General features: G+C 47.0%; 1 protein-coding gene across 1 annotated transcript; it reads left to right on the top strand.

Annotated features, from left to right (window-relative positions):
• Positions 1-18,810: 18,810 nt before the first annotated feature.
• LOC119400283 (uncharacterized) lies at positions 18,811-22,654 on the top strand. Its single transcript, XM_037667306.2, has 2 exons — positions 18,811-19,375; positions 20,780-22,654. The coding sequence occupies exons 1-2, from the start codon at positions 18,903-18,905 to the stop codon at positions 22,386-22,388; spliced, it is 2,082 nt and encodes a 693-aa protein (XP_037523234.1). The 5' UTR covers positions 18,811-18,902; the 3' UTR covers positions 22,389-22,654.
• Positions 22,655-23,621: the final 967 nt, after the last annotated feature.

Raw genomic sequence — 23,621 nt, 5'->3', positions numbered from 1 at the left:
TAGCAGCATTAAATCACTGTCGACCAATCGCAGCCCGTCTGCATTCGCGGGTTTCTACGTCACGAGCGCCTAGTGCGGGAAAGCCGCAGGGGCGTCAGCACCCGTCCTTCGGTTTTTCGCTATTTTCTCGCTTACGAAAGCTCTGCTCGCCGTAACAATGGTACCGTTGTAACCATAATAAGATAATCTACCATCGAAGCTCAACTTCCGGTTTCTCTTTAGTGTCCCTTTAAATATTAAATTGCTTCTTGGTTATTTCTTTTAATTGTATTATTTTATACCTTGTTCGTTTATTTCAGCCCGGTTTTCAGAATTGTTAGCCTTCTTTTAGGCCTGTATTGACCACTTGATTTTAAATGTGACCGTGCGAGATAAGACACTGGTTGGACGAGAAGCCGGGCCCCTAAAGTGCTACGTGCCTGAAATTGGGGAAGCAACCTTATTCCTTGACTCATAGAGCTAATATACTGACTCTAGAGGAAAAGCTCCCCATAGGGCCCATGCATTGAAACTTATAACCGCATGGGTTCCGCCATGATGGAACAAAACGATCGTTGCCAGCGTTGCCAGACCCTGAGACGCTCGCTATATTTGACGGTAGTAATTAGTTTTAATCTACCAACCTAAGCCAGCTACGCGCTGTTCAGAAAACGTCAGCTGTGTTTTGATGCGTGAAGCCGTGTGTTAGTGTACGGCTGTCTGTGCAGCTGGTCCGGTTGATAACAGTTAAAATTTACACCTGTTTGTGCATGGTTTTTACTAGGCACTCCCTACCAAAGTTTCTCCGTTCGCTGGCACAAAGGTCACTCGACAGATTCGCAGCTCGAAGCAAAGTCCGTAGGCCGTGGTCGCACGCTGATTCGACTTGCAATGGCGAGACACCTGTATCCACGTTCTTTTTCAGCTCATTGCTGCCGTACTTCAGCGCAGAGAGCTATAAAGCAGAAAAATGTCGATTGCAGCATGCAGCGGCGAATGTGAGTGAGACATCTGCCGAAAGTTTCAATCTAAATTAACTAAAGTTACACGGCCCACGAAGCTTTATCGCCGTTAAAAAGTATTAAAAAATCGGTTGCGACTAGTTCGTACATAACTTTCAGGGCTTGTCTCATCTTTTCTTTGCCGTCCGTCCTGGTTTGCACTGAAGTTTCCAGCTCGAAAGAAAAAAGGGCTGTCACATGAAGTCGAGTGGTATGTGGCGACAGAAAACGCACACAACGGGACACTATGACAACTACGAGATACACGACGTGAACGAAGTTTCAGCAGGGCTTTAACACGACGTGCAAACCGGCGCAATCGGCCGCAAGCACACACTCGCGTACTCGCGAGTGTTGCTATGGTGGTGCCATCTAGTTAACCAGCCTGCAAACGCTCCTTTCCGCGCTCAGAAAATTGCATAAATAGCCGTCGTATTCTTTCGTAGAAGTATTCAAAATAAACACAAAACAATATCCGCAAGTTTTTAATTGTGCAGATGCTTCTTTAGGATTGATATGTGATGGCAAGAATGACAACGTTCCAAGATGTCAGCGTTCTTGTGGTTATAGGTCTCGCGGCCCAGCTTTTCCTCTAGAGTAAGTATATTAACTCTACGCCTTGACTTAGGTGTCTGTTGGTGGCACCCGCACGTCGGCGTTCGTGCGCCCTAGTGTCTACCTTGGGTGGACTGTTTCTCGTGCCGCCGAAGCGGATCTCGGAGGCCACGTAGAAAGCAGCGCGTTGTTGAGCTCCGCCACGCCAGGTGCCGCAACGATCCTATTTGATCTAGAGTGCCTCGATGCGCGCGCCCCCGCTTAGAGTGGTGTCAGCTTTTGAATGGGCAGGTGCCGCCTCCGACGAGCGTTTCTTTTCTCACAGACTCCATCCGGGTAACTTGCATCTGGGGATATTTTCCCCGTTTGCTTCTTGAAGATCTCCCTATGTCTGGGTACTACCTAGGAACACGTGCAATGCTCTTTTTATCCCTAGGAGAGCTTTGCTGTGTCGTTTGCGGGTTGGCGCGCGAGGTTTTTGTTGTTGACGTTGGGACGTTGGTGGCGGACGGCGCGTCCGTGCTCGCCGGGTGTGTACGATCTACAGTGTTCTATCCCATGTAGCCCTGTCGCGCTATTGTAGCCACCATAGTCGCGCTGTCACTTACCGTCCGTCCTTGTCTTTAATCCCGTCGAACGCCTCGAGATGAGTTTTCTTTGCCATTATCAGTGTAGCTGAGAATATTGTGCGTTTTTGGAAATTGGCATGAACGAAAGCACTTCGCTGATCGCGGGCAATTAATTGATCGCGATCACGACCGATCGGGATTGGGCTCGATCCGGATCAGGTGTACCTACATGGTCATTTCTAATTGTTTAATTGCGATCTGCGCATCGATACCTGGCTCCTAGATCGCGATTTGACTGATGTCTGCGTCAAACTCGATCCGGATTAGTCTGGACCGAGCAGCAGCAATGATTGATGATCGCGATCAAGAAATCCGGTCCGGGTCAACCTTGACTGCGATCAAAAGTGCCTGCGTGTCACCGGTATTACTTGCAATAGCTATTCTGCCCGCGCATGTGATTGAGTTTTAATATAGTTGATGCTAAAAATCTAGGGCACGTGCACTCAAAGTAATGAAAGTGTCCATGCTTCTATAAAAAAGAGCCGAGCAGGATCCTTAAACGTCAGGTGGTAATAAGAAATAATTGCAACTGCTGGTTACATCACATTGCTAGTGTTCAATATTTGGACATACAATGACAAGGATACGTCTACATGGTGAGTAAATAAAGAGAAGCGAAATGTTTTGAGAAGCAGCATGACTGCTTTCATTCATGTTGTCGCACGGGTGTATCAGTGGTGTGAATGCACCTGCAACTTTGTTTCTACAGTTGGTGGTTGGTAAAGGTGCACCTTTTTAAGACAAGTTTTCCTTTGGTCATGAGACTTTATAACTGGCTTAATGCAAAATGTGAAGTTAAATGCACCATTATTAGATTAGATGGTACATTTAGCTTCTAGATGGGTGACACACTTCTATAGGCATGGGATACTTAGTTCATTTGGTTCAGTTCAGCCCAGCACTGGAACTTTCACCATTCCACGAATGCACCCCTTCAATTGCTACTGCAGTTTCTTCTACCTACAACTGCCATTTGCAGACTAGAGCAAATGCACACAACCAACATTTGTAGCTGCAAATGCTTGCTCCTTTGTTATACTGAAATTAGTTTTTTTTTTCATGTGTTGCTCTTGTACTTGACATCAAAACAACAGAAATGGAAATGTCACTTGTGTTGTTTGGTTTGTTTCCTGACTGAGAACCTGTGACCTTTGACTATTGTGTTGCTTCATCCCTTGACCTTTGCTTTTGCGATGCTCTGTCGCAAGAGTGTACCTGCCTGTCTGTTGCCGATTCTGCATGTGCTGCTTTAATGGTTCACAAAGTGACACACATGAATGGTTTACCGTGTACTTTCAGCATTTTTTTTGCATTCACACAAGTGGAAAAATGTAGTTGTTTTCAAATTGCAGCTGCCCACATACCAACAAAGCCACATATACCTGTACCCTCTAAACAAGGAAGCATGACGTTTCAGTTAATAAGGCAAGGACCAATGTTAATGGAGTGTGGAAATTTTTTTCTCACGATGTCCCCTTTCTTGTTGATTTCTCTTGTCATAAATGCTTGCATCTTAGCTGTTCTCACTTTATGTGTGCTCACTGGTATGAAGTTTATTTTGTGCTATTGAGAGCTGTTTTCACTGAATTTCACCCGTTTTAAGACAGTTGCTAATATTTTCCTGTGATAGCCAGCCCGAATGAGAAGTAGGAAACCATGCAGGACATGTGGTTCTTTTTCATTTGACACTTCAGTGAGCTTCGACAGCTTTTGGACAGCGGTGACTGCAATAACGATTTGTGTGCAGGAGGATCACCATTTGTTTTTGACTGCCTGCACGGGAAGGTAGGACGTAGTATATGATGTCACAAACACAGGGTGGTACGCATTCAAAGGTGTAATACGGGTCTCGCTAAAGAATGTTTAACCCTTTGAGGTGCGAAGCATGAGTTGGCAGTAAGCATTCCATCTTCGTCGTCTCTGTGTACCCTGTCCTCTTCGTGCTGCACCACCTTAATGAAAAATTTTGGCCGCTGTTCAGCCGCACATTAAAAAACATGCCCGACAAGCAATTTTTGATCGGCAATGGGAAGGATATAATTACAGAGCTCATGCAGAAGTACAAGGAATCGATCGAAAAAAAAAAAAAAGATCGGACACAGTGTCACTGACAAAGTACTTCAGAGAAGCACCCTTTTAGTGCGAGGTAAGGAGGCACGAAGGTTGCCCTAGTGCTACCTTAACTCAAGAGAGCACCAAGGAAGGCCTCAGTGAGGGAACCTTGGTAAGAAGCGTTATAGAATACATGGCAAGGCGTCCTGAAGCAGTTATGGCCTCCTCGCTGAGGCAAGGAGCATTTCAGAATACGGGCCTTACTTCAACATTAAAGGCTTGCTAATCTGAAACACTGAATCAGTTTTTATTGATAAAGTAATCAAGGACTTTTACTCGCCTTGGTTTCATGGCAGTATGTTATTAAGAGGGAAAAGAATGGTACAAATTGCTTTTTTTAACTTTGCACCAAAAACTATAAGTTCTTCAGTGTTCTCAAAACCATGTGGCCTGAATAGAAATTGCCACGAGCTCATAAATTATCTTGTTTTAGTGGTGTAACAAGTGATGCACTCATTCAGTTTACCATTAATATTGCCATGCTTATCTTTCACTGCATGCATTTCGGTCTTTCCTATAGAGTTGCCTGGTAGCTGTTTCGATGCCATCACCTTTTTCACTGCTCTTTGATATCATAATTCCATATGTCACTGGGCTTATATTTATTGATAGCTTTAATAGCTAAGCAAATTCTATTTATCTATGCCCACCCACTTATCTGTTGTTTCTTTATCCAGTCTTTTGTGGTTCAAGAGATGTTGCTTACTTCTTGCATTGATGCTTTACCTCCAACTTCGACTACAGATTCAGAAATCGGTCTAGTTGTGGTTTCCTCTATGTCTTTTGTTTCTTCTTGTTCTAAGGTGTCGTATTTGTTTTCTAGGGGAATTCTAAAGTATTCTGTTTTTTCCTGGCTATACCTGGGTTGGCCTATGCATTAGTGGTTATTTTTTTGTGTGTGTTCTTCAAACTGGGGGCAAGGATTGCACTCACTAGCCTATGATCGCTTCATTTTACATATCTATACCCTGTAGCTATCAGATGAATGAGATCACTAAGACATTTAAACACTTTTTTTTCAATGATCAAATGACTGGGACGAACTACCACCAGTCCACAAAGAGAATGAGAACTATGAATCTTGAACTGTAATACACCTGTATGGTTCCATGTCGTACATTTGTTTATGATGTTGGTGCATGTGAATGATATGTTTTTATTGATCATTGTTTATTCTTATTGTGTATTCGTTAGCCTTGTGCTTCATGTGTTTATTAAACCAACTATTTTTTTTCTATGTTCATTACTTATTTACACACACACAACACACATGCACACACATCCACATATACCTAACAGAATGGCTGATTGGGTGAGTTGGCAATTCTTGATACTTGAAATAGGGCGTCACTACACAGGAACTTAAGTATCATATATAACTACTGCTGTTCATTTGCCCTGCTGTTCTGGGCTCAAGGCCTGCAGTAACAGATAAAACAAAACTTCTACTCCATTTTGTGATGTGTTTATATCTGCTTACCTATTGCGAAGCAAGTTTTTACGAACTCACTGGAAAGGTAAAGCGCATGCTTGATACTGGCTGTTGGGTGTGTGGCCAATTCTTGCAGATTTATATGTTGCGTTCCCCAAAGCAACTCTGCCTACGCAAAGCCCCAAACCTTGCTTGTGCTTGTCTGTAACGTCGTTTGGGTTTTTCAGTACTCCCTGCAAGTCTGCATGGGCAACTTTTACGTTACACTAATATGAAAAATATAAAAGTCCTAGTTAGGGCATGTGGTGACAGCATCATGGTGTCAAATAATTTGCAATACCGATGCCACTTGTCCATTAAAATTTGTGCATGCTAATAAATGCATCAAAAAGTGTGTGATCATGCAGGGTGGTCATTTCAACACCTGCGGTAGGGCAAGTGATTTATAACTTTTACAAACCTTTACGAGTCGTGTGTGGCATGCAGCGTGACATTCAGAGTTTTTTCACACTTTTCCTTATTTCTTACTTATTCTTTTTCTTTTGCATTGCGCATAAAAAAATGGGACGAGCCAGTAAATTTTCATCCTTCCTGAATCTTTGACCGTAAGCTGCATTAAAATTGAATAATTTGCAGGAAAACTACAGCCCAATGAAACAGGTCAGTTCTAAAAGAATGACCATGCACATTTGAATACATGTCTAGCTGGCATGATTTCACTGCCACGGCAATAGCAGCTTTGCTGGATGCATTAGGCAGCGTTTTGAGAATATGACACCGATTTCCTCACTCAGCCTTTTCAGACAAGCGGTGAAAAACATAATACCGGTGTCGCACAACCCCTTTCGATCACAATCGGGCCTGATCCACATCGAATTTCTTGATCATGATTGGGTCTTTTACTCAAGCTGAAGAAGGCGGCCATCGCTGTTCATAAATTTAATACCCATAGGGCTCAAACGCGATGTAAAGGCGGTGTCTAGCGTTACGCCCAGACGTAACGATTAACAGTTGCTAGAGTACCAGGGTGTCGCTCACGGAGCGCACTTGACTCTCACTTCGCCAGCATACGTGGATTGTCACTCGGGGAGACAGTATCGCTGAGCCCGCAGCGCATTCACTGTGAACACGCGTCCCGGACGCAACACGTGCGCTCCGCCTTTCAGCTACGCTACTATAAGTACAAATGCGTACCCACATGCAAAAAGTTCGTCGTCTACAAGATCGACATCTTCAGAAATTGCGAGGCCCTTTAACTAAAGCAGGGGGCAATCTCGAAGCGTTCGATGGGTGTAAAAACTGGAACGGACGGAAAGTAAACACACCTCGGCCGCAGATCACCATCCGCGCGCGCACAAACTTCGTCAAGTAGCCGAGTCTGGCCGAGTGGCTGGGGCTGGGTCTCTTAGGGATAAACAGTTGCCTAGGTAGTACCCAGACGTAGAGGGATTTTCAAGGAGCAAGCGGACGAAAAGTCTCCAGATCTCAAGTTACCCGGATGGAGTCTGTGAGAAAAGAAACGCTCGTCCGCCTCCGCGGCCTTGGCGGCAGCGTAGCCGCCATTTTGAATCCCCCGCCCGGTCACTTGTGCGTGGCGCGCGTGCTGTTTTTCGGTCGGTGCTCGTTTTCCTCCAGTTTTATGCGCTCGCTACCGTCACCATGGCCGGGTGTTGCGTGCCGCATTGCACCAATCATTCCAGAAACGCTGGGAGCTGTATCGTTTTAGAAGATACGAGGTTTCTTTGAACAGTAAAAATCAAACGTGACAAGCGGCACCCGAAGAACACGTTATGCACTTGCAGCGTAAGTTTCCGGCCGGTATTTCGAATGCACATGCAAGGATAACTTCTGCCGGTGTTAACCTTGCGTAATAAATGGACACACTGATATCAGCTACATGCTTAAAATGCTTTGGTTCACGTGTGCATGAATCCTGCATTTTTCTTCGCAAACATTCTTTACTGCACTTGATTGGTCCTGTATCTGCCTTTGATTTTTGCTTTCGCTATTTTTGTAATTTGAAATGTATCATGGAATATATTATGCGTGTTTGTCTGCAGATCAGATCCTTCTTTCTTTCCTAATACTAATTATTTGTGAGAATTTACTTCCCAATAACCCCGATATGATTATGAGAGGCGCCGTATATAGTGGAAGGCTCCCGAAATTTTTACGATCTGTTGTTCTTTAACGTGCACCTAAATCTAAGTACGCGGACCTCTGTCATTTCACCTCCAACGAAATGGGGCCGCTGCGGCCGGGATTCCATCCCGCAACCTTCGGGTCACCAGTCAAGCACCATAACGAAAACCACATCGGGTTCTTATTTTTTATATTACTTTCCGTGTTTCAAGTACGCCTTCTGTGCTGGTCTGATGCCCATGTATGTATGTGTGGAGTTAAATGTTTTTAGGGGCGAAGCTCCTTATAGCGGCACCCGTTCGTCCCCGTCGTAGTAATGTGTAACCAGTCTTAAAAACGGAGGGGGCGTGCACACACGAATGCTCCCTAAAGACAATGCGCTGCGACAGTACGTGATATGTATCGCCCTCTCCTCTCCTACGCTTCCCCCTCTTTCTCCTCTCCTACGGTCCCCACCGGCCGCCCCTTCTCAGCACCCCATCGGCTGCCCCTTCTTTCCTCGAGATAAGCGCACGAAAGCGACCACGCCCTGTAGAGCGAAGAGCAACGGTGTTCGCAGGAGCGGAGCGACGATCTTTAAAGCGCGCCACACGCGCGCACGTCGCGCCATCTATGTGGCTACTAAGAAAGCATGCTGAATTACATGGTGTATATAAATAGCTCGCCGTTAGCAGGCCGAAAGACGGTGTTGTCGTGGCCTAACGTCTAACGCGGCGGGCTTCAAAGCGAGAGGTCGCCCGTTCGAATCCGCGCGTCGGAAAGAATTTCTGAATTATTTTTCTTTGTGACTTTTATATATATATATATATATATATATATATATATATATATATATATACATATATACATACTTATACATATACGGTGACTGACGGCGACGGGGACGGACATTTTCCAGCCGAGACTGTCCATATAATTGCTATCGCAATAATAAAAACTCACAGGCTGCCTTATGCGTTCGCTTAAGACGGCTCGAAAGCGAAAACCATCTTCTTCTTCTCAGTTTCTTGTACACAAAGCGCGGTTTCGCATTGCCTCCAATATCGGAGGCACCTCACCTGGTTTTGCACTGCCTCCGTGATCTGCCCACTTTTCACCAAGCTACGATGTCATGTGATAACGGCATCATATGACGTCACGCCAAAATTTGTGAAGTCATGATGACGCCAACACGTGACGGTTATTTCTCGTATCCCTCGTCCCCGACGTCGTGGTACGCTGATGCCGCAGACGCGGGACGCCGACGGCCAAATTTCGCGTTTGATGAGGCATGTAAGTCAGAAAATACGTCCGCCACGGTGGTATAGTGGTGACGGAGCTCGGCTGCTGACCCAAAAGTCACGGGTTCGATCCCGGCCGCGGCGGTCGCATTTAGGTGGAGGCAAAATGCTAGAGGCCCGTGTACTATGCGAAGTCAGTGCAGGTTAAAGAACACCAGATGGTCAAAACTCATGGAGCCCTGCAACTACGGCGTGCCTCATAATCATGTCAGGGTTCTGGCAAGTAAAACCCCATATATTATTATTATTAATAAAAGAGACAAATAAACGACGCCGCGCATCTGCCGCACAAAGTGTAAAACAGTATTGGAAACACTCAATAATATGTGCATGCAATTGGGCATGCGAGAAAACCTGCAGATACAGAAAAAGAAAGTGCAGATACAAGAAGGAAAAACGCTCTGATACTGCGCGCATGCAAAGTTTTGCGGCATACTACTCAACAACGTATTCATCGTTTTGATAAGGACTCAAGGTGCAACTCGAGTGCCGATACAGTAGCGGCTACAGATTGTGAGCAAGAAATGTCAGCAATAATAATGATCAAGAAGCTTTCGTTTCATTTTAGCAGGATATTCCCACCATACTGCCACTCGGCCCTTTATTCTGTGTACAATATCTATGATGCGATTTATAATAAACGAGTAAATTGTTCGCAAACATGGCAAAATGAGCCACCTTAATCGCGCTTAGATAGCTTCGCAACACTAAATTGTGTGTGTTCAGATACACGTACTGCTGCTGCTGACATGTATACAAATACAAATTTGGAATGCAGAGCTTGCGAGAAAATTAAGTAAGGCTCTAGAGTTTGTCGTTTCCAGCATAAGGAAGAGGATTCGTTTTCAACATCACAGAGTCAACGTCTACCTCTAGCGCATAACACGTGCACAGGCCGTCAGCTTACATGAATTACATGCTTCCTTAATAAACATTTAGGCAACAACAGCAATAAAAGCTGCCGAAGCTTCAAAAAAGGAAAGAAAAAGAGAAAGCTCACTAGCGTGCACTTATTTCCGGACGTATCCGCGCACCGCAAGCGTTTTGTGTAGCGCGTTTCGCATGCTGCCGAGCTGCGGCGGGATTCGCAATGGCGGCCGTCGTAGCAGACGACGCGCCTGTCCTCACCCTCAGCGGAGCGCGCGGGCATTAAGGCACCCTAATTTGATCTCAATATTTCAATGAATTCGACAATCAATTTTCATCTCAATTGACAAAAACTTCTTTGTAGCACGAACCCACAAGGAATTCTATACGGATTTCTCGGAAAAGAATTTTTTATCAGTTGAAGAAAATTTGTCCGGCTCCGCTGATCGAACCTGGCACGAACGCCTTTCCGGGCGGATCGCTCAACCAAATGAGCTAAGCAGGATGCTACCAATTGACAGCGCGACAGTGAATTGGTCAACACGACGCAGGTAGACACCCAATATTGTAGCAAACTGAAAGACGACCGCTGCTTAAGGAATGCACTTCGTTACGTTCTTGCACAAGTCGCGTAGAATTTCACGTTGTAGGAGGAGTACCTTTTGGGATTTCGGTAGGAGTCGTCTCAGGAGGCGATGGCTCTACCGATGGCGACCTCCGGTTCTGCGTTGACAACGTGGGCTCCAGAGGCTTCCTGAGAGTCGTTTGCTTGGTGCTCGTCTGGCCTTCGGTGAGCTCAGGTATCGTTGCCCCAGAGTCGGCATCGGTGGTCGAAGTTTCGACGCTTTCTGCACGCCGGAGGTGCGTTCGAAGATCGTACAAGCGAATGAAAAGAACTAAATGAATACAACATACAATTACGTTAAGGAAAGCATCATCATCAGCCTGTCTACGCCCACTGCAGGGCAAAGGCCTCTCCCATGTTCCGCCAATCAACCCGGTCCTGTGCTTTCTGCTGCCACGTTATACCTACAAACTTCTTAATCTCATCTACCCACCTAAATTTCTGTCTCCCCCATCACGCGTTTGCCATCTCTTGGAATCCACTCAGTTACCCTTAATGACCACCGGTTATCCTGCCGACGTGCTACGTGCCCGGCCCATATCCATTTCGTCTTCTTGATTTCAACTATGATGTCCTTAACCCCCGTTTGTTCCCTGACCCACTCTGCTCTCTTCCTGTCTCTTAAGGTTACACCTATCATTTTCTTTTCCATCGCTCGCTGCGTCGTCCTCAATTTAACGAAAGCATAGAGAACAATAATAGATGTCTTGAACTGCAGTGTAGACATTATAACGTAAATTTATATGAATCAAAGTGGACGAAAAATCATTCTTGCCGTCAGTGGGATCCCAAGCCATAATTTCGAATTCGAAGGTTGTGGGTTCGAAGCGCACCGACGGAATGTTCTTCTAGGCGTAACTGTCTGTTTCATTTGTTTGGTTTTCTTTAGTAAAAAAAAAACGAGGCCCTAAAAGTCTCATTCTTTCCGTCAATGGTATTAAGAGCGCTACGGTCCCTTATGCATTTGCGAAAGACGACTCCAAGGCGTAATCTTCTCAGTAGATTGTATTGACCCCCCCCCCCCCTCCCACCCCGCACTCCCGAAATGTTTATGCAACCAACGTGGTTTTACACTGCATTGTTCATCTGATGCATTGCAAGCTTTTCGAACCACACGTATTGCTGTATTGCCTCCTGGATAGCCCACTCTTCACAAAGCGAAGATATCATGTGATTACGTCATCAGACGTCACGTTACGTGACACCACAGTGAAGGCGTGAGGAGGCCACAAATTTTGGCAACGTGTGTCGTCATGGAATTGCGTCGATAAGCGTGCGCACGTGGAGAGCAAGAAGTGGGTGTGCCGCTCCCCCCCACACCCCCTCCCCAACCACCTGAAGGGCGCGCCAACTCTGCCACACACCGTTACTTAGTCGAACCCATCCCGTGATTATTTAATATGCAAGGTTTTGGCCATGCAGGTCTCTGGCGACAATGGCGGCCGAGGACTCCAGATGTTGCAATCCAAGGACTGTTTACTCGCACTTTTACCGCCGGAAAGCCGGGGAACGAAAGACTTGCCTTTGTGGAAAGCACGTCATCGCTTTATTTTCATATTTGCGCTCACTGCGAAGCTTGCTTTCGCCCGAACTCGATTAAAGAGGGGGAGGGGGGGCACTGGTTTGCCACTCCTAATGAGTAACACTGCGCAAGCAGATGGTGACGTCAGCACGTGATGATATTTTCCACCACTCGTGTGGACGCCGATGGTCACTTTCCGCGCTTGACGAGGCGTCTAAGGCTTTCGCCTTAATATCTGCGATGAGTACCGCTTCTGCAAATGACCTTATCTTGAAATCGGTTTGTCGTAATACCCGGTGTGCTGAGGCGGAGGATGTGGTGTTTTTCCACTAAAACAAAAAATGTGTGTTCTCAGTTTAAACTACTAGCTCCCGCACCGTCGAATTCTGTACTAGTTAACTCCTCATTACAGAAACAAAACTGTAAATTGCTCACGCTTTGATAAGTACACCACGATTGCCAGCATCAGGATGACCAGACAGAGGGCGATGGTGGCTGTGGCCATCGTGAAAGTAAGCTGGTCCCTTGCCCTGCAACGCGCAACAGTGTAGAACTAAGTTTCAACGTCAATCTGAGCCGGACAACGCCTTTTCTCTACAGAATCGATGACAACGCTTAAGACATTTATGGTACAATACGTGCCTACACCAAGGGGTAACAGGATAACAGCGACCATTCACTGAAAATAATAAAAATTTTGAAGGACACGTTGCCGGGCTAGTTGGTTGGGATTCATTACACGGAGGAGCACAACACGATAGGGACTGGTAGCGAGAACACATACACAGTGCTAACTTTAAACTAAAATCTGTATTTTCTGATCGCACATTCTATTTATGCAAAAGCAGATGACCGATAACAAAGTCAAATAGCATGTGCGGCCGCCAAATAACGTTTCTAGTTGAACCTTAGCGGCATGTTTGTCGCCTCTCTCTCGGTCCCTGTCGTGTCGCACTGCCCCGTGTAATGAAAGACTAAAAAGCTACAGGTTCACCGCAAGGGCAAAGGGATGAATGCGATAGGAGCGAATTGGAATTCTATGTGAAGCAATGCTAGGAGCTAACTCTTTTTTGGTCCGATCTCGCGTAACTCTACAAAACGCTTGCTTAAGGCAATGCGGCCACTACAAGGAGCGAAGCGGTTTTCTTGCTGCCTGTGACCTCAATGCGAAGTAAGCGCTGAAAGTACAGCACGTACAAGGGTAGGAGCCGCCCACTGTCGAGAAAGCGCGCGCCCCCACGTCTTTTTGACTAAAGTTCGCATTTGGTGCGCGGGCGATGCAGCCCCCCACCGGCACACCCTTCATGCTCCTTCGCCCGACAAATCCAACCGGTGCGTTTCATCTCTGCTTCAGCCGCGCCCGTACGCAGTTTTCGCAAGAGTTCGCTCGGTCGTGGAACATACAACGCGTGATGCGATGCTATCGATGTAGACTTTATACAGAACACGTTGGCAACGGCGACGACGAAAATGCGCCTCGAGTGTTGATACAATTGCTATCGCGATAAACTGTGCATGTGGAAACATTTACCCGAAGAGTGTAGTCCTCCATGCTGAAGTCTTCCACGCTGAAAAAAAAGGCGCACCATGTTGAAAAAAGCTTTGCTTAAAAATTTCCCACTTTCACCGGAAAGGCGGTCCACTGACAGCTCTAGGAGTATATCAGACAAAAGGCACAAAGTTTTGATTTCGATATATGCTAAAGTTCGCTTACTAACTGCAGAGACTACTGTTGAGCCACGAGCGCAGAGGTAATGGTGAATGTATCATCATCATCATCATCATCATCATCATCATCATCAGCCTGTCTACGCCCACTGCAGGGCAAAGGCCTTTGCCATGTTCCGCCAATCAACCCGGTCCTGTGCTTTCTGCTGCCACGTTATACCTGCCACGGTGAATGTATATAATTCGATGATTGTGAACATTGTCTTCCATGTACTTTCCCTTTTCTTTCTTGCTCGTTCGCGTTTTCTTTCATCCCCTACAGCACATTCATATCAGTCCCATTGCTTCCTCCCACTCGATGCGGGATTCTTCGCAGCAGGCTTTTTGTTGATCCCATAGCGTACCATGCATAGGGTGCGAGAGAACCCTGGAGCTTTGTGGTACAGCACCACGACGACGAGGGCGTTCTCGCTTGTAGCATCCATACAATTGCTGCCGCAAAAACTCACAGGGTCCCTTATGCATTCGCCTAAAACAACTCCAAAGCGAAAGCCATCTCCTTTTTCTCCTCATTCGATGTATTGATCCTTTCTCGCCCCGCCATAAAAGCTCTTTGCACCTATTGTGGCTTTGCACTGCCTCCAGGATCACAGGCATTGAAAACTATGCACCTCAGCTGGTTTTGCACTGCCTCAGAGATGTCCGCACCTTTGAACACGTGATGACTTAGTATGATAACGGCACGAAGCAGCATTCTCTGATCAAGTGACTTTTTTGCATCGTTCGTATTGACACCGCCACCACGGCTGACGGTGACGGGGAATTTTTGCGTTCTCTGAGGCATCTAAGACTTTCGCCCTAAAGAAGGTATTATGTAAGCCATGCCACTCACCCGATGCGGTCGTGGTCTTGCTAGTGGTCGCGCTTCTGTCGAGAGCGGTCGGGAGCGTTGGTTCTGTCGGTGCTGGTGGCCACTGCAGGGCCTGTGGCGCTATTGTAGGTGGTGGCGGTGGCGGTGGCGGCGCCTGCACCTGTGGCACCCATGGAGGTATCTGGGAAGCTTGAGGAGATACCACGACTACCTTCTTCATTGTGGCTGTGCGGCTGAAAATCAATGTACACTATCAACATGGAAAGCACATATCGAAACTTTGGATTATGTGCTTAGACAATGAAAGCTATGTTTGCTCTCAGACATCGAAGTCGTTTTGTTTCTGAACTGTTTGTATTCTTTAAGACGCTAACGCGGGAAACTACTAAAAACGTGAAAGAGGGTGACCGTCAACAAGAAATGGCGACAACTCCGTTTATTTTTATTAGACTAAAGGAAAACAGAAGAATGATGATAGCATTTGTGCGTCTCCACACACGTGACAGCGTGTTTGAGGCAGTTATACATTTTCGCGTTGTGTCTACATGCTATTGCAAACCTACATGTTCCGTGAAATAATCCCACAGTGTCAAGCCAGTTAACGTAAGCACAAAGATGGACCAGCTACAATAACGAACAGAGGATTTACTCTCTGCCAAATGACGTCACGAGAGGGCAGGCCAGAATCCTACGCCGCATACAAACGCACTCATTCAACAGTCCTCATAGGCTGGCAACTCTCACGAATGGAGAAATCAATCCAAACTGTCAAAATTGCTGTCCAGATTGCTGTCCTACTATCTCCCTCAAAATTATCATGGGATGAACTAGTCAGAACTCCCGAACGGGAGAAACAGTTGGCCATCGTTTCCTGGGCCGAATGAGTCGCTTCCCGCGTGGAGCCATCCTGCGGCACCGGACAGGTGACCTTTAGTCAACTAAATTGATTTGATACCAAATCGAATTCCGAGGCTACGCAAATAAAAAAAACATAGCTCTCTGCATGTGATATTATTGTGATATTCAAGGTCGAGGAGCTGATAACACATTAATCATCCATCTACAGGTAATATAGGTCCGTACTGTGCTACTGTGGCAGAGTCGAGCAGCTCCGAGGATATCTTCACTTGGGAGACGCTAGAGCAAGGGTACAACGAAAGACGTGCTTACGCTTATTCCAGCGTCTGCAGAATTCTCCCCGTTTGTGTCTCCGCCCTTGTATCTGCTGTTGCTGATCGATGCACGGAAAATGGCGTCGGGCCACTTTGAAAATGGCTATAACGACAATGACCTCGATGATGACTACGATAATGATTAGCCCTAAACGTGGCACGTACCCACTGCGGGGAATTGGGCAAGAAGCAGGAATGATTGTAGAAAATAAACGAGTGTAAGATGTTCCTCTTCGTCGGTAGTTGATTTCAAAGCATAATGGCATTTAGTACGTAAAATTCTTTCGTATTCCGCAATTTTATGACACAGCATTCATTTCCTTCCATCGGTCTCAACGAATTTATACTTTGCAAGTTTTCAGCGTGAAACTACATTTTTGTATTCAATACCTTTACAGATCCGCGTCTGGGTCAATACCCTGCAATAGGTGTGAGCCGCAAGTTCAGAACAAAAAAAAAAAAAGATGTAGATCCTAAAAATTTGGCTCACAAGAGCTCTGGGGGATTAACCAAGAATAGGATAACTTATGTGAAATATTTAAGATGTAGAAAAGAAAATAATTTATATTTTTGTTTGTTTAGAAGATATTTGGTCAGAAGTATTTTCGTAAATTAAAAAACGGAGGTCGAATCGATTCTCTGCAGATTAGAATTAATGTAATATTAGAAAACAAATTATAATGTAGCCTATTTTGGTTGACTATAAAGTTTTGGATCCGTGTTTATTATGAAATTCCCATTGACTGCGCTATGAAATCTTGAAAGCCCCTCCACGGTGGTGTAGTGGTTACGGCGCTCGACTGCTGACTCGAAGGTCGCGGGACCGAATCCCGGCCGCGGCAGCTGCATTTTCGATGGAGGCGAAAACGTTTGATGCCCGTGTATTTAGATTTAATTTCCAGAGCCCTGCACTACGGCGTCTCTCATAATCATATGGTAGTTTTGGGACGTTAAACCCCAGATATTATTATTACTATTATTGTTATGAAATCTTGAAAGGACCCGCGTACTATCCCGTCGCTGTTCCCAAGGGTCAGTATACCTAGGGACCTAGGGATAGTATATTTGAAGGTGTTAAATCTAATCCAATTATTCGTAACAGTGTTCCTAGGTATCGCTTAAATTAGGAAATCCTTGAAGAAGAGATCAGAAAGTTTTATATTGTTTCTTCTTCTCTGCAATTAAAACAAAGCATCTAGGATGCCAAGGCAGCTCGGCATAAATTAAAAAAAAATGTATGCGGGTGCACTTAACGCGTAAGCTTTAGGAAGTCCGCCGCAGTGATTCGCCTGTCTTTAGCGACGCTCGCGTTCACGGGCAAGCAAGCGCTGGCGCTCCAAACGTGCAGGCTTTCTCGGCGTCCATGCCTGCAAAGGAAACCTTCATTTGCGATTCAGTGGCGTCCGCTGCCTTCCTCCTCACATTCTCGTCCATTTTCTACTTCCTTGTTATAATATACTGCACAGGGCTATGGTATGCTTTAGCGTCGCCCTCCTGCTTTCCTTCCTCAACTTTATGTCTCTCCCCCTCACTCTCACTTGCCTTTCCCACGCCTTGCTGTACTATACTGCACATGGCGCCGCCGCGGTGGTGTAGCGGTTACGGTACTCGGCTGCTGACTCGGAGGTCGCGGGTTCGATCCCGGCAGCGGCGGTCGCAATTTGATGGAGGCGAAATGATAGAGGTCCGTGTACTGTGAGATGTCAGTGCGATTAAAGAACACGATAAGGTCGATATTTCCGGAGCCCTCAACTACGGCGTTCCTCATAATATTATAGTGGTTTTGGGGCGTTAAACCACAGATATCATTATTATTATACTACACATGACTATACTGATATCACAGTGATAATGATATCAAAGCGATATATATATATATATATATATATATATATATATATATATATATATATATATATATATATATATATATATACAGACTATGTAAATGTATGTGATATCACAGTTTAAAAATTTTTAGTGTGATGAACGTGTAGAAATTCAACCTGAAAGATGAAATAAAACTAGATTTCTCATTTCGGAAAAAAACATTCATTCTTCGAGTAGTGCGAAACAAGACTACCAGTGGCATAGCCGGAAACTTTTTTCGGGAAGTGGGGTGGCGTTAAGCAAACCTATACGTTTGTTCGTGCGTGCGTTTGTATGTCAATGAACGCTTCACCTGGAATAGCACCCCAGGGATGTTATATAATGTGTAGTGTTCAGTGGGGTGCTGTTCTGGAAAATGTGAAATTGCGCCATATTGTTAAACTTTGTAACGACAGCATTTCAAGTCAGTCCGAGAGGTCTTAGCAGCCCTCAGGGCCAATTAGAGTTGACCAATGGAGCAATTCGAAAAGAAGTCGGAATCTGACAATGTCCAGAATAGCATGCCAGCCCGTAAGGGAAGGAGACTCCATTTATACAGAGATCGACGGTGTATCTGGGTTGTACAGGTAATGACCGTCGGAAGGCGCACATACCACGAGAAGCCGATGTTGGTTCAGAGTGAGCATAAACTTGGAGACGAGCCCCACATGAAATGCGCGATACCAGGTCAAGAGGATGACCTGATGCTTTCTTGCCACGCTAAGATAGCGTACCCGGATACGGAATACCTTTCCGACAATACCTTTCCAGTAAGACACTGGGCAGCATATAGAAGGCTTATCGCGTCTTTAGCGTCCATGCGCATGGGCCAAAAATATATCTGGTGTTGAGTTAGTTGAATTCGTGGTCACGATAATCAGCCACTAATAAATAGTTTTGCGTCAACGACGATATGATGCTTAGGATAAAAAATATCGCCGTATGTGCCAGAGCTGCAGTTGTTGCGCGGTAGTGAAACGGTCGGCCCGAGCTCTATATCTATTGTGACGTCAGCACCCAAAGATTGTATTGTTATCTGCTTTTCAATGCTGAAAGGATACGTAAGCGAGTAAGCAATGGGAAAGGGTGCGGCCTGGTGCTTTGCTCGGGTGACTTTTCCATGAGTTGCGGACGGGCGCTTGTTCGACAGCTACCTACGATTCCCCTCCCACAACGCCATGAGCTACAAGATACGCCTCGCAGCGGAAAAGATGGATTTGGAAGAACTCAACCGACGCATTCCGGGACTGAGCCTGAACGTGCCATGCAGCGCGAAATGTGGCGCTGGAGAAGACGACCGCAGCATTCCAACGTCCATCTGTCACGTTTTCAATAATCTGTCCCGTTGGAATTACGTCCTTTGGCACATCGGCTTGCAGTTGCGAGAACTCCGCAGTCCCGGAAAGCTGTCCCTGGTACGGGTCGTCTACAGGGGCAGGGGAGGCCGCATTATGCAAACGCGCAGCCGTCACGCCCGGATTTTCTTTCACGTCCTCCTGGTGCAGCACAGCTGCGTCGAGAGCCTGCAGCTGGATGACGTCCTCATCGAAGGCAGCGGACTCGGCGAGTACCGCGAGTGCGTTGTCTCGGCGCTTGAGAAAAACACGAGCCTACGGACGTTGACACTCGGCAGCCTGTTCGGCGACTACAGGTGGGTATACGTACGCGTGCTTCGTCAGCAGTTGATTTTTGGGGAACTGGCATTTTACTTAGTCGGTTACAACCTAAGAATGGAAGGAAGCTCTGCCGCCAACACCACCGGACGTTTGTCATTCATCTTTGAAAGAAAGTCGCGCTAGGTGTATGCGTTCTATCTGTAAGTACTTTTTTGCCGCTAATATAAGTACTACGAACACAAATAATTTCCCTGGTCCGGTATATCAAGTTGCAGGACAAATTTGAAAGCAGGGCTTCCCAATGTGCTCGAGTCCATTACTTTACTCGTCGCCTGGTTCTATGCTATCGCGATAGCTACAAGCTACCAAATGATGAGCAAGGCGAAGTTGATTTTTCGGAGACTAAAGTGGAAGTCTCTTGTAGCTCCCCCATTTCGACCCAACTAAAACACTCAACGCTTCTGCACACTCATCAACTTACAGCAAGTTAGATATGGAGCAGCTGTGATGCTATTCCTTTTCGATAAAAGAAAAACGAATTTCCTGAAACAACAAGAGAGTTTGATGTGTCCATAAAACGTTTACTCGTTCCCGCCCAATTTTTTCATCGCCGATGATCTAAATTTCAGGTCAGGCGGAACAGTGTGACAGAGTGCTCTAACGTCATAATACCCCTGCTCTTCGGTAGCCTTCTGTGTAATATTGAAGCACCAGGTGCGAAAGCGCTACATTGGGGGTCCGCATCGTAGAAAGGCTAGAGGGCGTGGTAGTGCGACGAGGAGGACAGTTCACAGCAGAATCGTAGGACAAATTTCATTACATAATCACGTGGTTTCTGTGTTGAAAAAAAATCGCCTCAGTTGTTGGTTTTCGAAGTGTGCAGCCGACAATGGCAACTCAAAAGTGGGGCGTGGGTCTCCGCCTCCATAACCTTCTCAAAGAGGGGAGGGGCGGCTAGCGCCCTCCTTGCCCCTCCGGTAGATACGGCTAGCTTCGGTGCAATAACGACGTCGCTGGAACGCAGTGGGGCCTCTGTACATGAATAGCGAAAGAACCAGTAGTCGATGTACTGATAACACTAACGTGACGTCGCAAAGTTCGCATCCCACCATGCTGGGGACACAACGTGGATGTTTCAGTGACGTCAGTGCAAGCAGCATATACCCTGGACGCTTGTGCATGACGTCCTCGATCGAAAAGCTTTTGCGGCCGGAATTCATAAGGTAAATGGCCAACACTAAAATCGAAAGGGGATAAAAAGCGCTTTTGATTACCCGCAGCGCCCGTCGCATCACGGTACTCCTTGGTTCTTTCATTTCGCTGTTGCTAACCTCGTGTCATGAACGATTTCACATTGCTTTTATAATGTATTTTTTATACTGGCCTTTCATTCTTTGACCTGCTCACTCAGTCACGATTCGCCACGTTTCTTCATACAGGAGCATTCGAGAAGGCCTATTCGAAGCCATCTCCACAATGACCAACCTGCAAGAGCTGGTCGTCCTTGGTCGTAGTGCGGCGCCACCGATTCTGCTAGACGCCATATGTCCGCTCCTCGTAGACACCATGTGCCTGGTCACGCTTTCGATGCCCGGAATTGTCTTTGATGGAGACAGCGGCGCGCGCTTAATAGACGTGCTCACGCAAAATGATACAGTAGAGGATTTGTCCGTACACGTCAGCATCATGCATTCGTACATGCCGAACGGACTATCCAAGTTCTCACACTTTCTGGCCAGTAGCGGGCAGCTGACCTCGCTGAACGTGGAAGGCGTAAATTCGGATCCTGAGGGCGCATGCGCGGATCCCAAGAGCATCATCGGAGCGCTCGTCCTTCGCGGCGAGATCGAGCAGCTCCGACTCACGGGCTTCCTGCTAAATGCCGAGTGCGCGGCTCTGCTCGCCCAATTGGTGTCTCAGAAAGAAGGGCGCCTTCGAAACCTCGACATCAGCGGATGCCGGTGGTGTATACCCAAATCCTTGCCAGAGCACCGACGAGCCAATAGAGCGACTCGCGACGAACAACCGAACGACCCAGCCCTCAAGAAGTCAACGTGTCCCTGGCTTCAGGCGTACGACCGCACTGCGCGAGTGGAACTGACGTTTTTTGCGCTCAGCTCCGCGGGACTCACCCCGGTCGACCTTCTGACTCTGTTCAACATCGCCATCACCGTCGAATCTCTCCAAGTCATCTCGCTTAGGGACGTCTCGCGATACGACCTAATGCAAGTTTGCCGAGTCATCCGGCAGAGCGGAATGAGCGGTCGAGTATGTCTGGAAGACGCCTACCTCGTCGACTCGTCGGCGCTAGCTGAGCTTCGGGAGTTTCCCGAAGTGCTGCGTAAGATTGCGATCAGCTCTGTCGACTGTGCGAGTCCGAAGGCCTTCGGAGATGCGGTTCATCTGTCGTGCTCATGGTACAAGGTGACTACGCTCAAGCTCCTCTTGACGCAGGAAGTCCTGTCTGACATCCCCACGTTTAACAAGCTGAGCAAGTGCTTGAAAGGTGCTTTCTGGCTAAGCGAACTAGCGCTAATTGGCTACAAGCGGCCCGATCTCGACCTTACGCTCAAATCGACAGGCCCTCCCCACAGCGTCCTTCTCGACGTGGTCTCCCAGAACATGAGTCTTCGAACACTGCGCCTGAGCGGTATTCGTCTAGGTGGGGATAACTTGTTGTTCCTGGTTCACCAAATCGTCACCACCGAGACACTGTCCGAGATCTGTTTCGCGTCCTGGGACCCGGCCGAGAACGACAACTTCCTCCGGGTCCTGGTCGACCATTTCCGCGGGAACAACTCCGTCACCAAGTTGCACGTCCGGGCACCTGCGAACAGGGTAGACGACGAGCGATGGTTCTTCGTCGAAGACGTCACCAGCCGCAACATGGGATACCTGACGTGCGCGGCGCACTTTCTCTTGGGCGACCAGTCACCACGCAGCGAGGCTGCATTCAAGGCCTTGTGCAACGCCCCGGCCTTGAGGAACAAACTTGAGGAGCTGAAGAACGGAGGCGTCACAAGAACTACTGGGAACGTTACGGGATAGCCTGAAACCTGTTGTAGGAACTTTCGAGGCTGATTTACATTTCTCAGCATGCTTTTAGTAAGACGAAGAAATGTTCTCTGACACTGTACATGCACACGAGATCAAAAATTTCTGAGCACGAAGTGTCGCTGGAGCCAACGTTTCGACAAGCGGCCTTTCTTTTTAAGGCTTCAACCTCAACATCTTTAAGGCTGGAACAGTTGCGGCACTGAAGACAAGACAACTTGCCAAAACGGTGGCTCCAGCGACACTCCATGTTCAAGACTTTTTCATCTTTTAAAGCTTCCCTGTTCCTCTGAACTTATGCATTTAAATCTGCATGTACCGCCGCGTCCGCGTCTTTAGGGCGCGCGAGCAGCCGGCCTCGCTCTGTGGGCGACACCTTGCGGTGGTTGCGGGTCTGGTGCGGTTTGCCCAGGAGCATGCGCGGCCTAATAGACACACAGACCTGCTACGCACGAGTGGCAACGTTGAAGACTGCCCTTGTTTAAACGAATGCACTCGGCCTCAGGGTGTTTGAAGCATCTCGGTGCCAAGGAGTGCCGCGTTGGGGCTGATAATACGTACCCGACTCTGTCAGAGCAACGATGCGCGCTTTGTGGCTGTTCCAATATAGCGGCCACATAAAAGGGTGATTACCTCGGGTAATGTGTATAGCCGCAAAACAAAGGCGTTTACCCGCATCATTTCCGGTTTTAAGCAACCTCAGCAGATCTGCATGTCTAGTAGGCCACGCATGCTCCTGTGTGCACTACGTCAGAGCCCACAACTTCCGCAAAGCGCCGCCCCACAGAGAAAAGCCGGCTGCTCGCATCCTCTACACATACGTGGACGCGGTTCTACACATAGTTGTGTACCATTGTGTAGCGTAGCTGTACCGTTGTGGGTGCGGCCATCCACCTATTCGTTGAAAACTTTCTTGGGCTCTTTATATTCATTTGTAGCCGATGAGTTAGGAGGCAGATAACAGGCTTCATTGATCTTATTAGCCTGGTTTTAGTATGAAGCGGTGCAAGGATATTTATTGCGATAGCAACTATATGGACACTCTCGGCTGGTTTTTACCGCTGCCATTGTCCGGCGCCGTCACACCCCGTATATATATATATATATATATATATATATATATATATATATATATATAAAGCCACAAGAAATACTTCGGAACATTTTCTTTCTGAAGCTCTGAATCGAACGGGTGACCTCTCGCTCCACAGCGCACGGCGTTAAGTG

Source organism: Rhipicephalus sanguineus, chromosome 7 (assembly GCF_013339695.2).
Source record: "Rhipicephalus sanguineus isolate Rsan-2018 chromosome 7, BIME_Rsan_1.4, whole genome shotgun sequence".
In the NCBI taxonomy this organism is placed as follows: Eukaryota; Metazoa; Arthropoda; class Arachnida; order Ixodida; family Ixodidae; genus Rhipicephalus; species Rhipicephalus sanguineus.
This window is presented reverse-complemented; position numbering and strand designations above follow the sequence as displayed.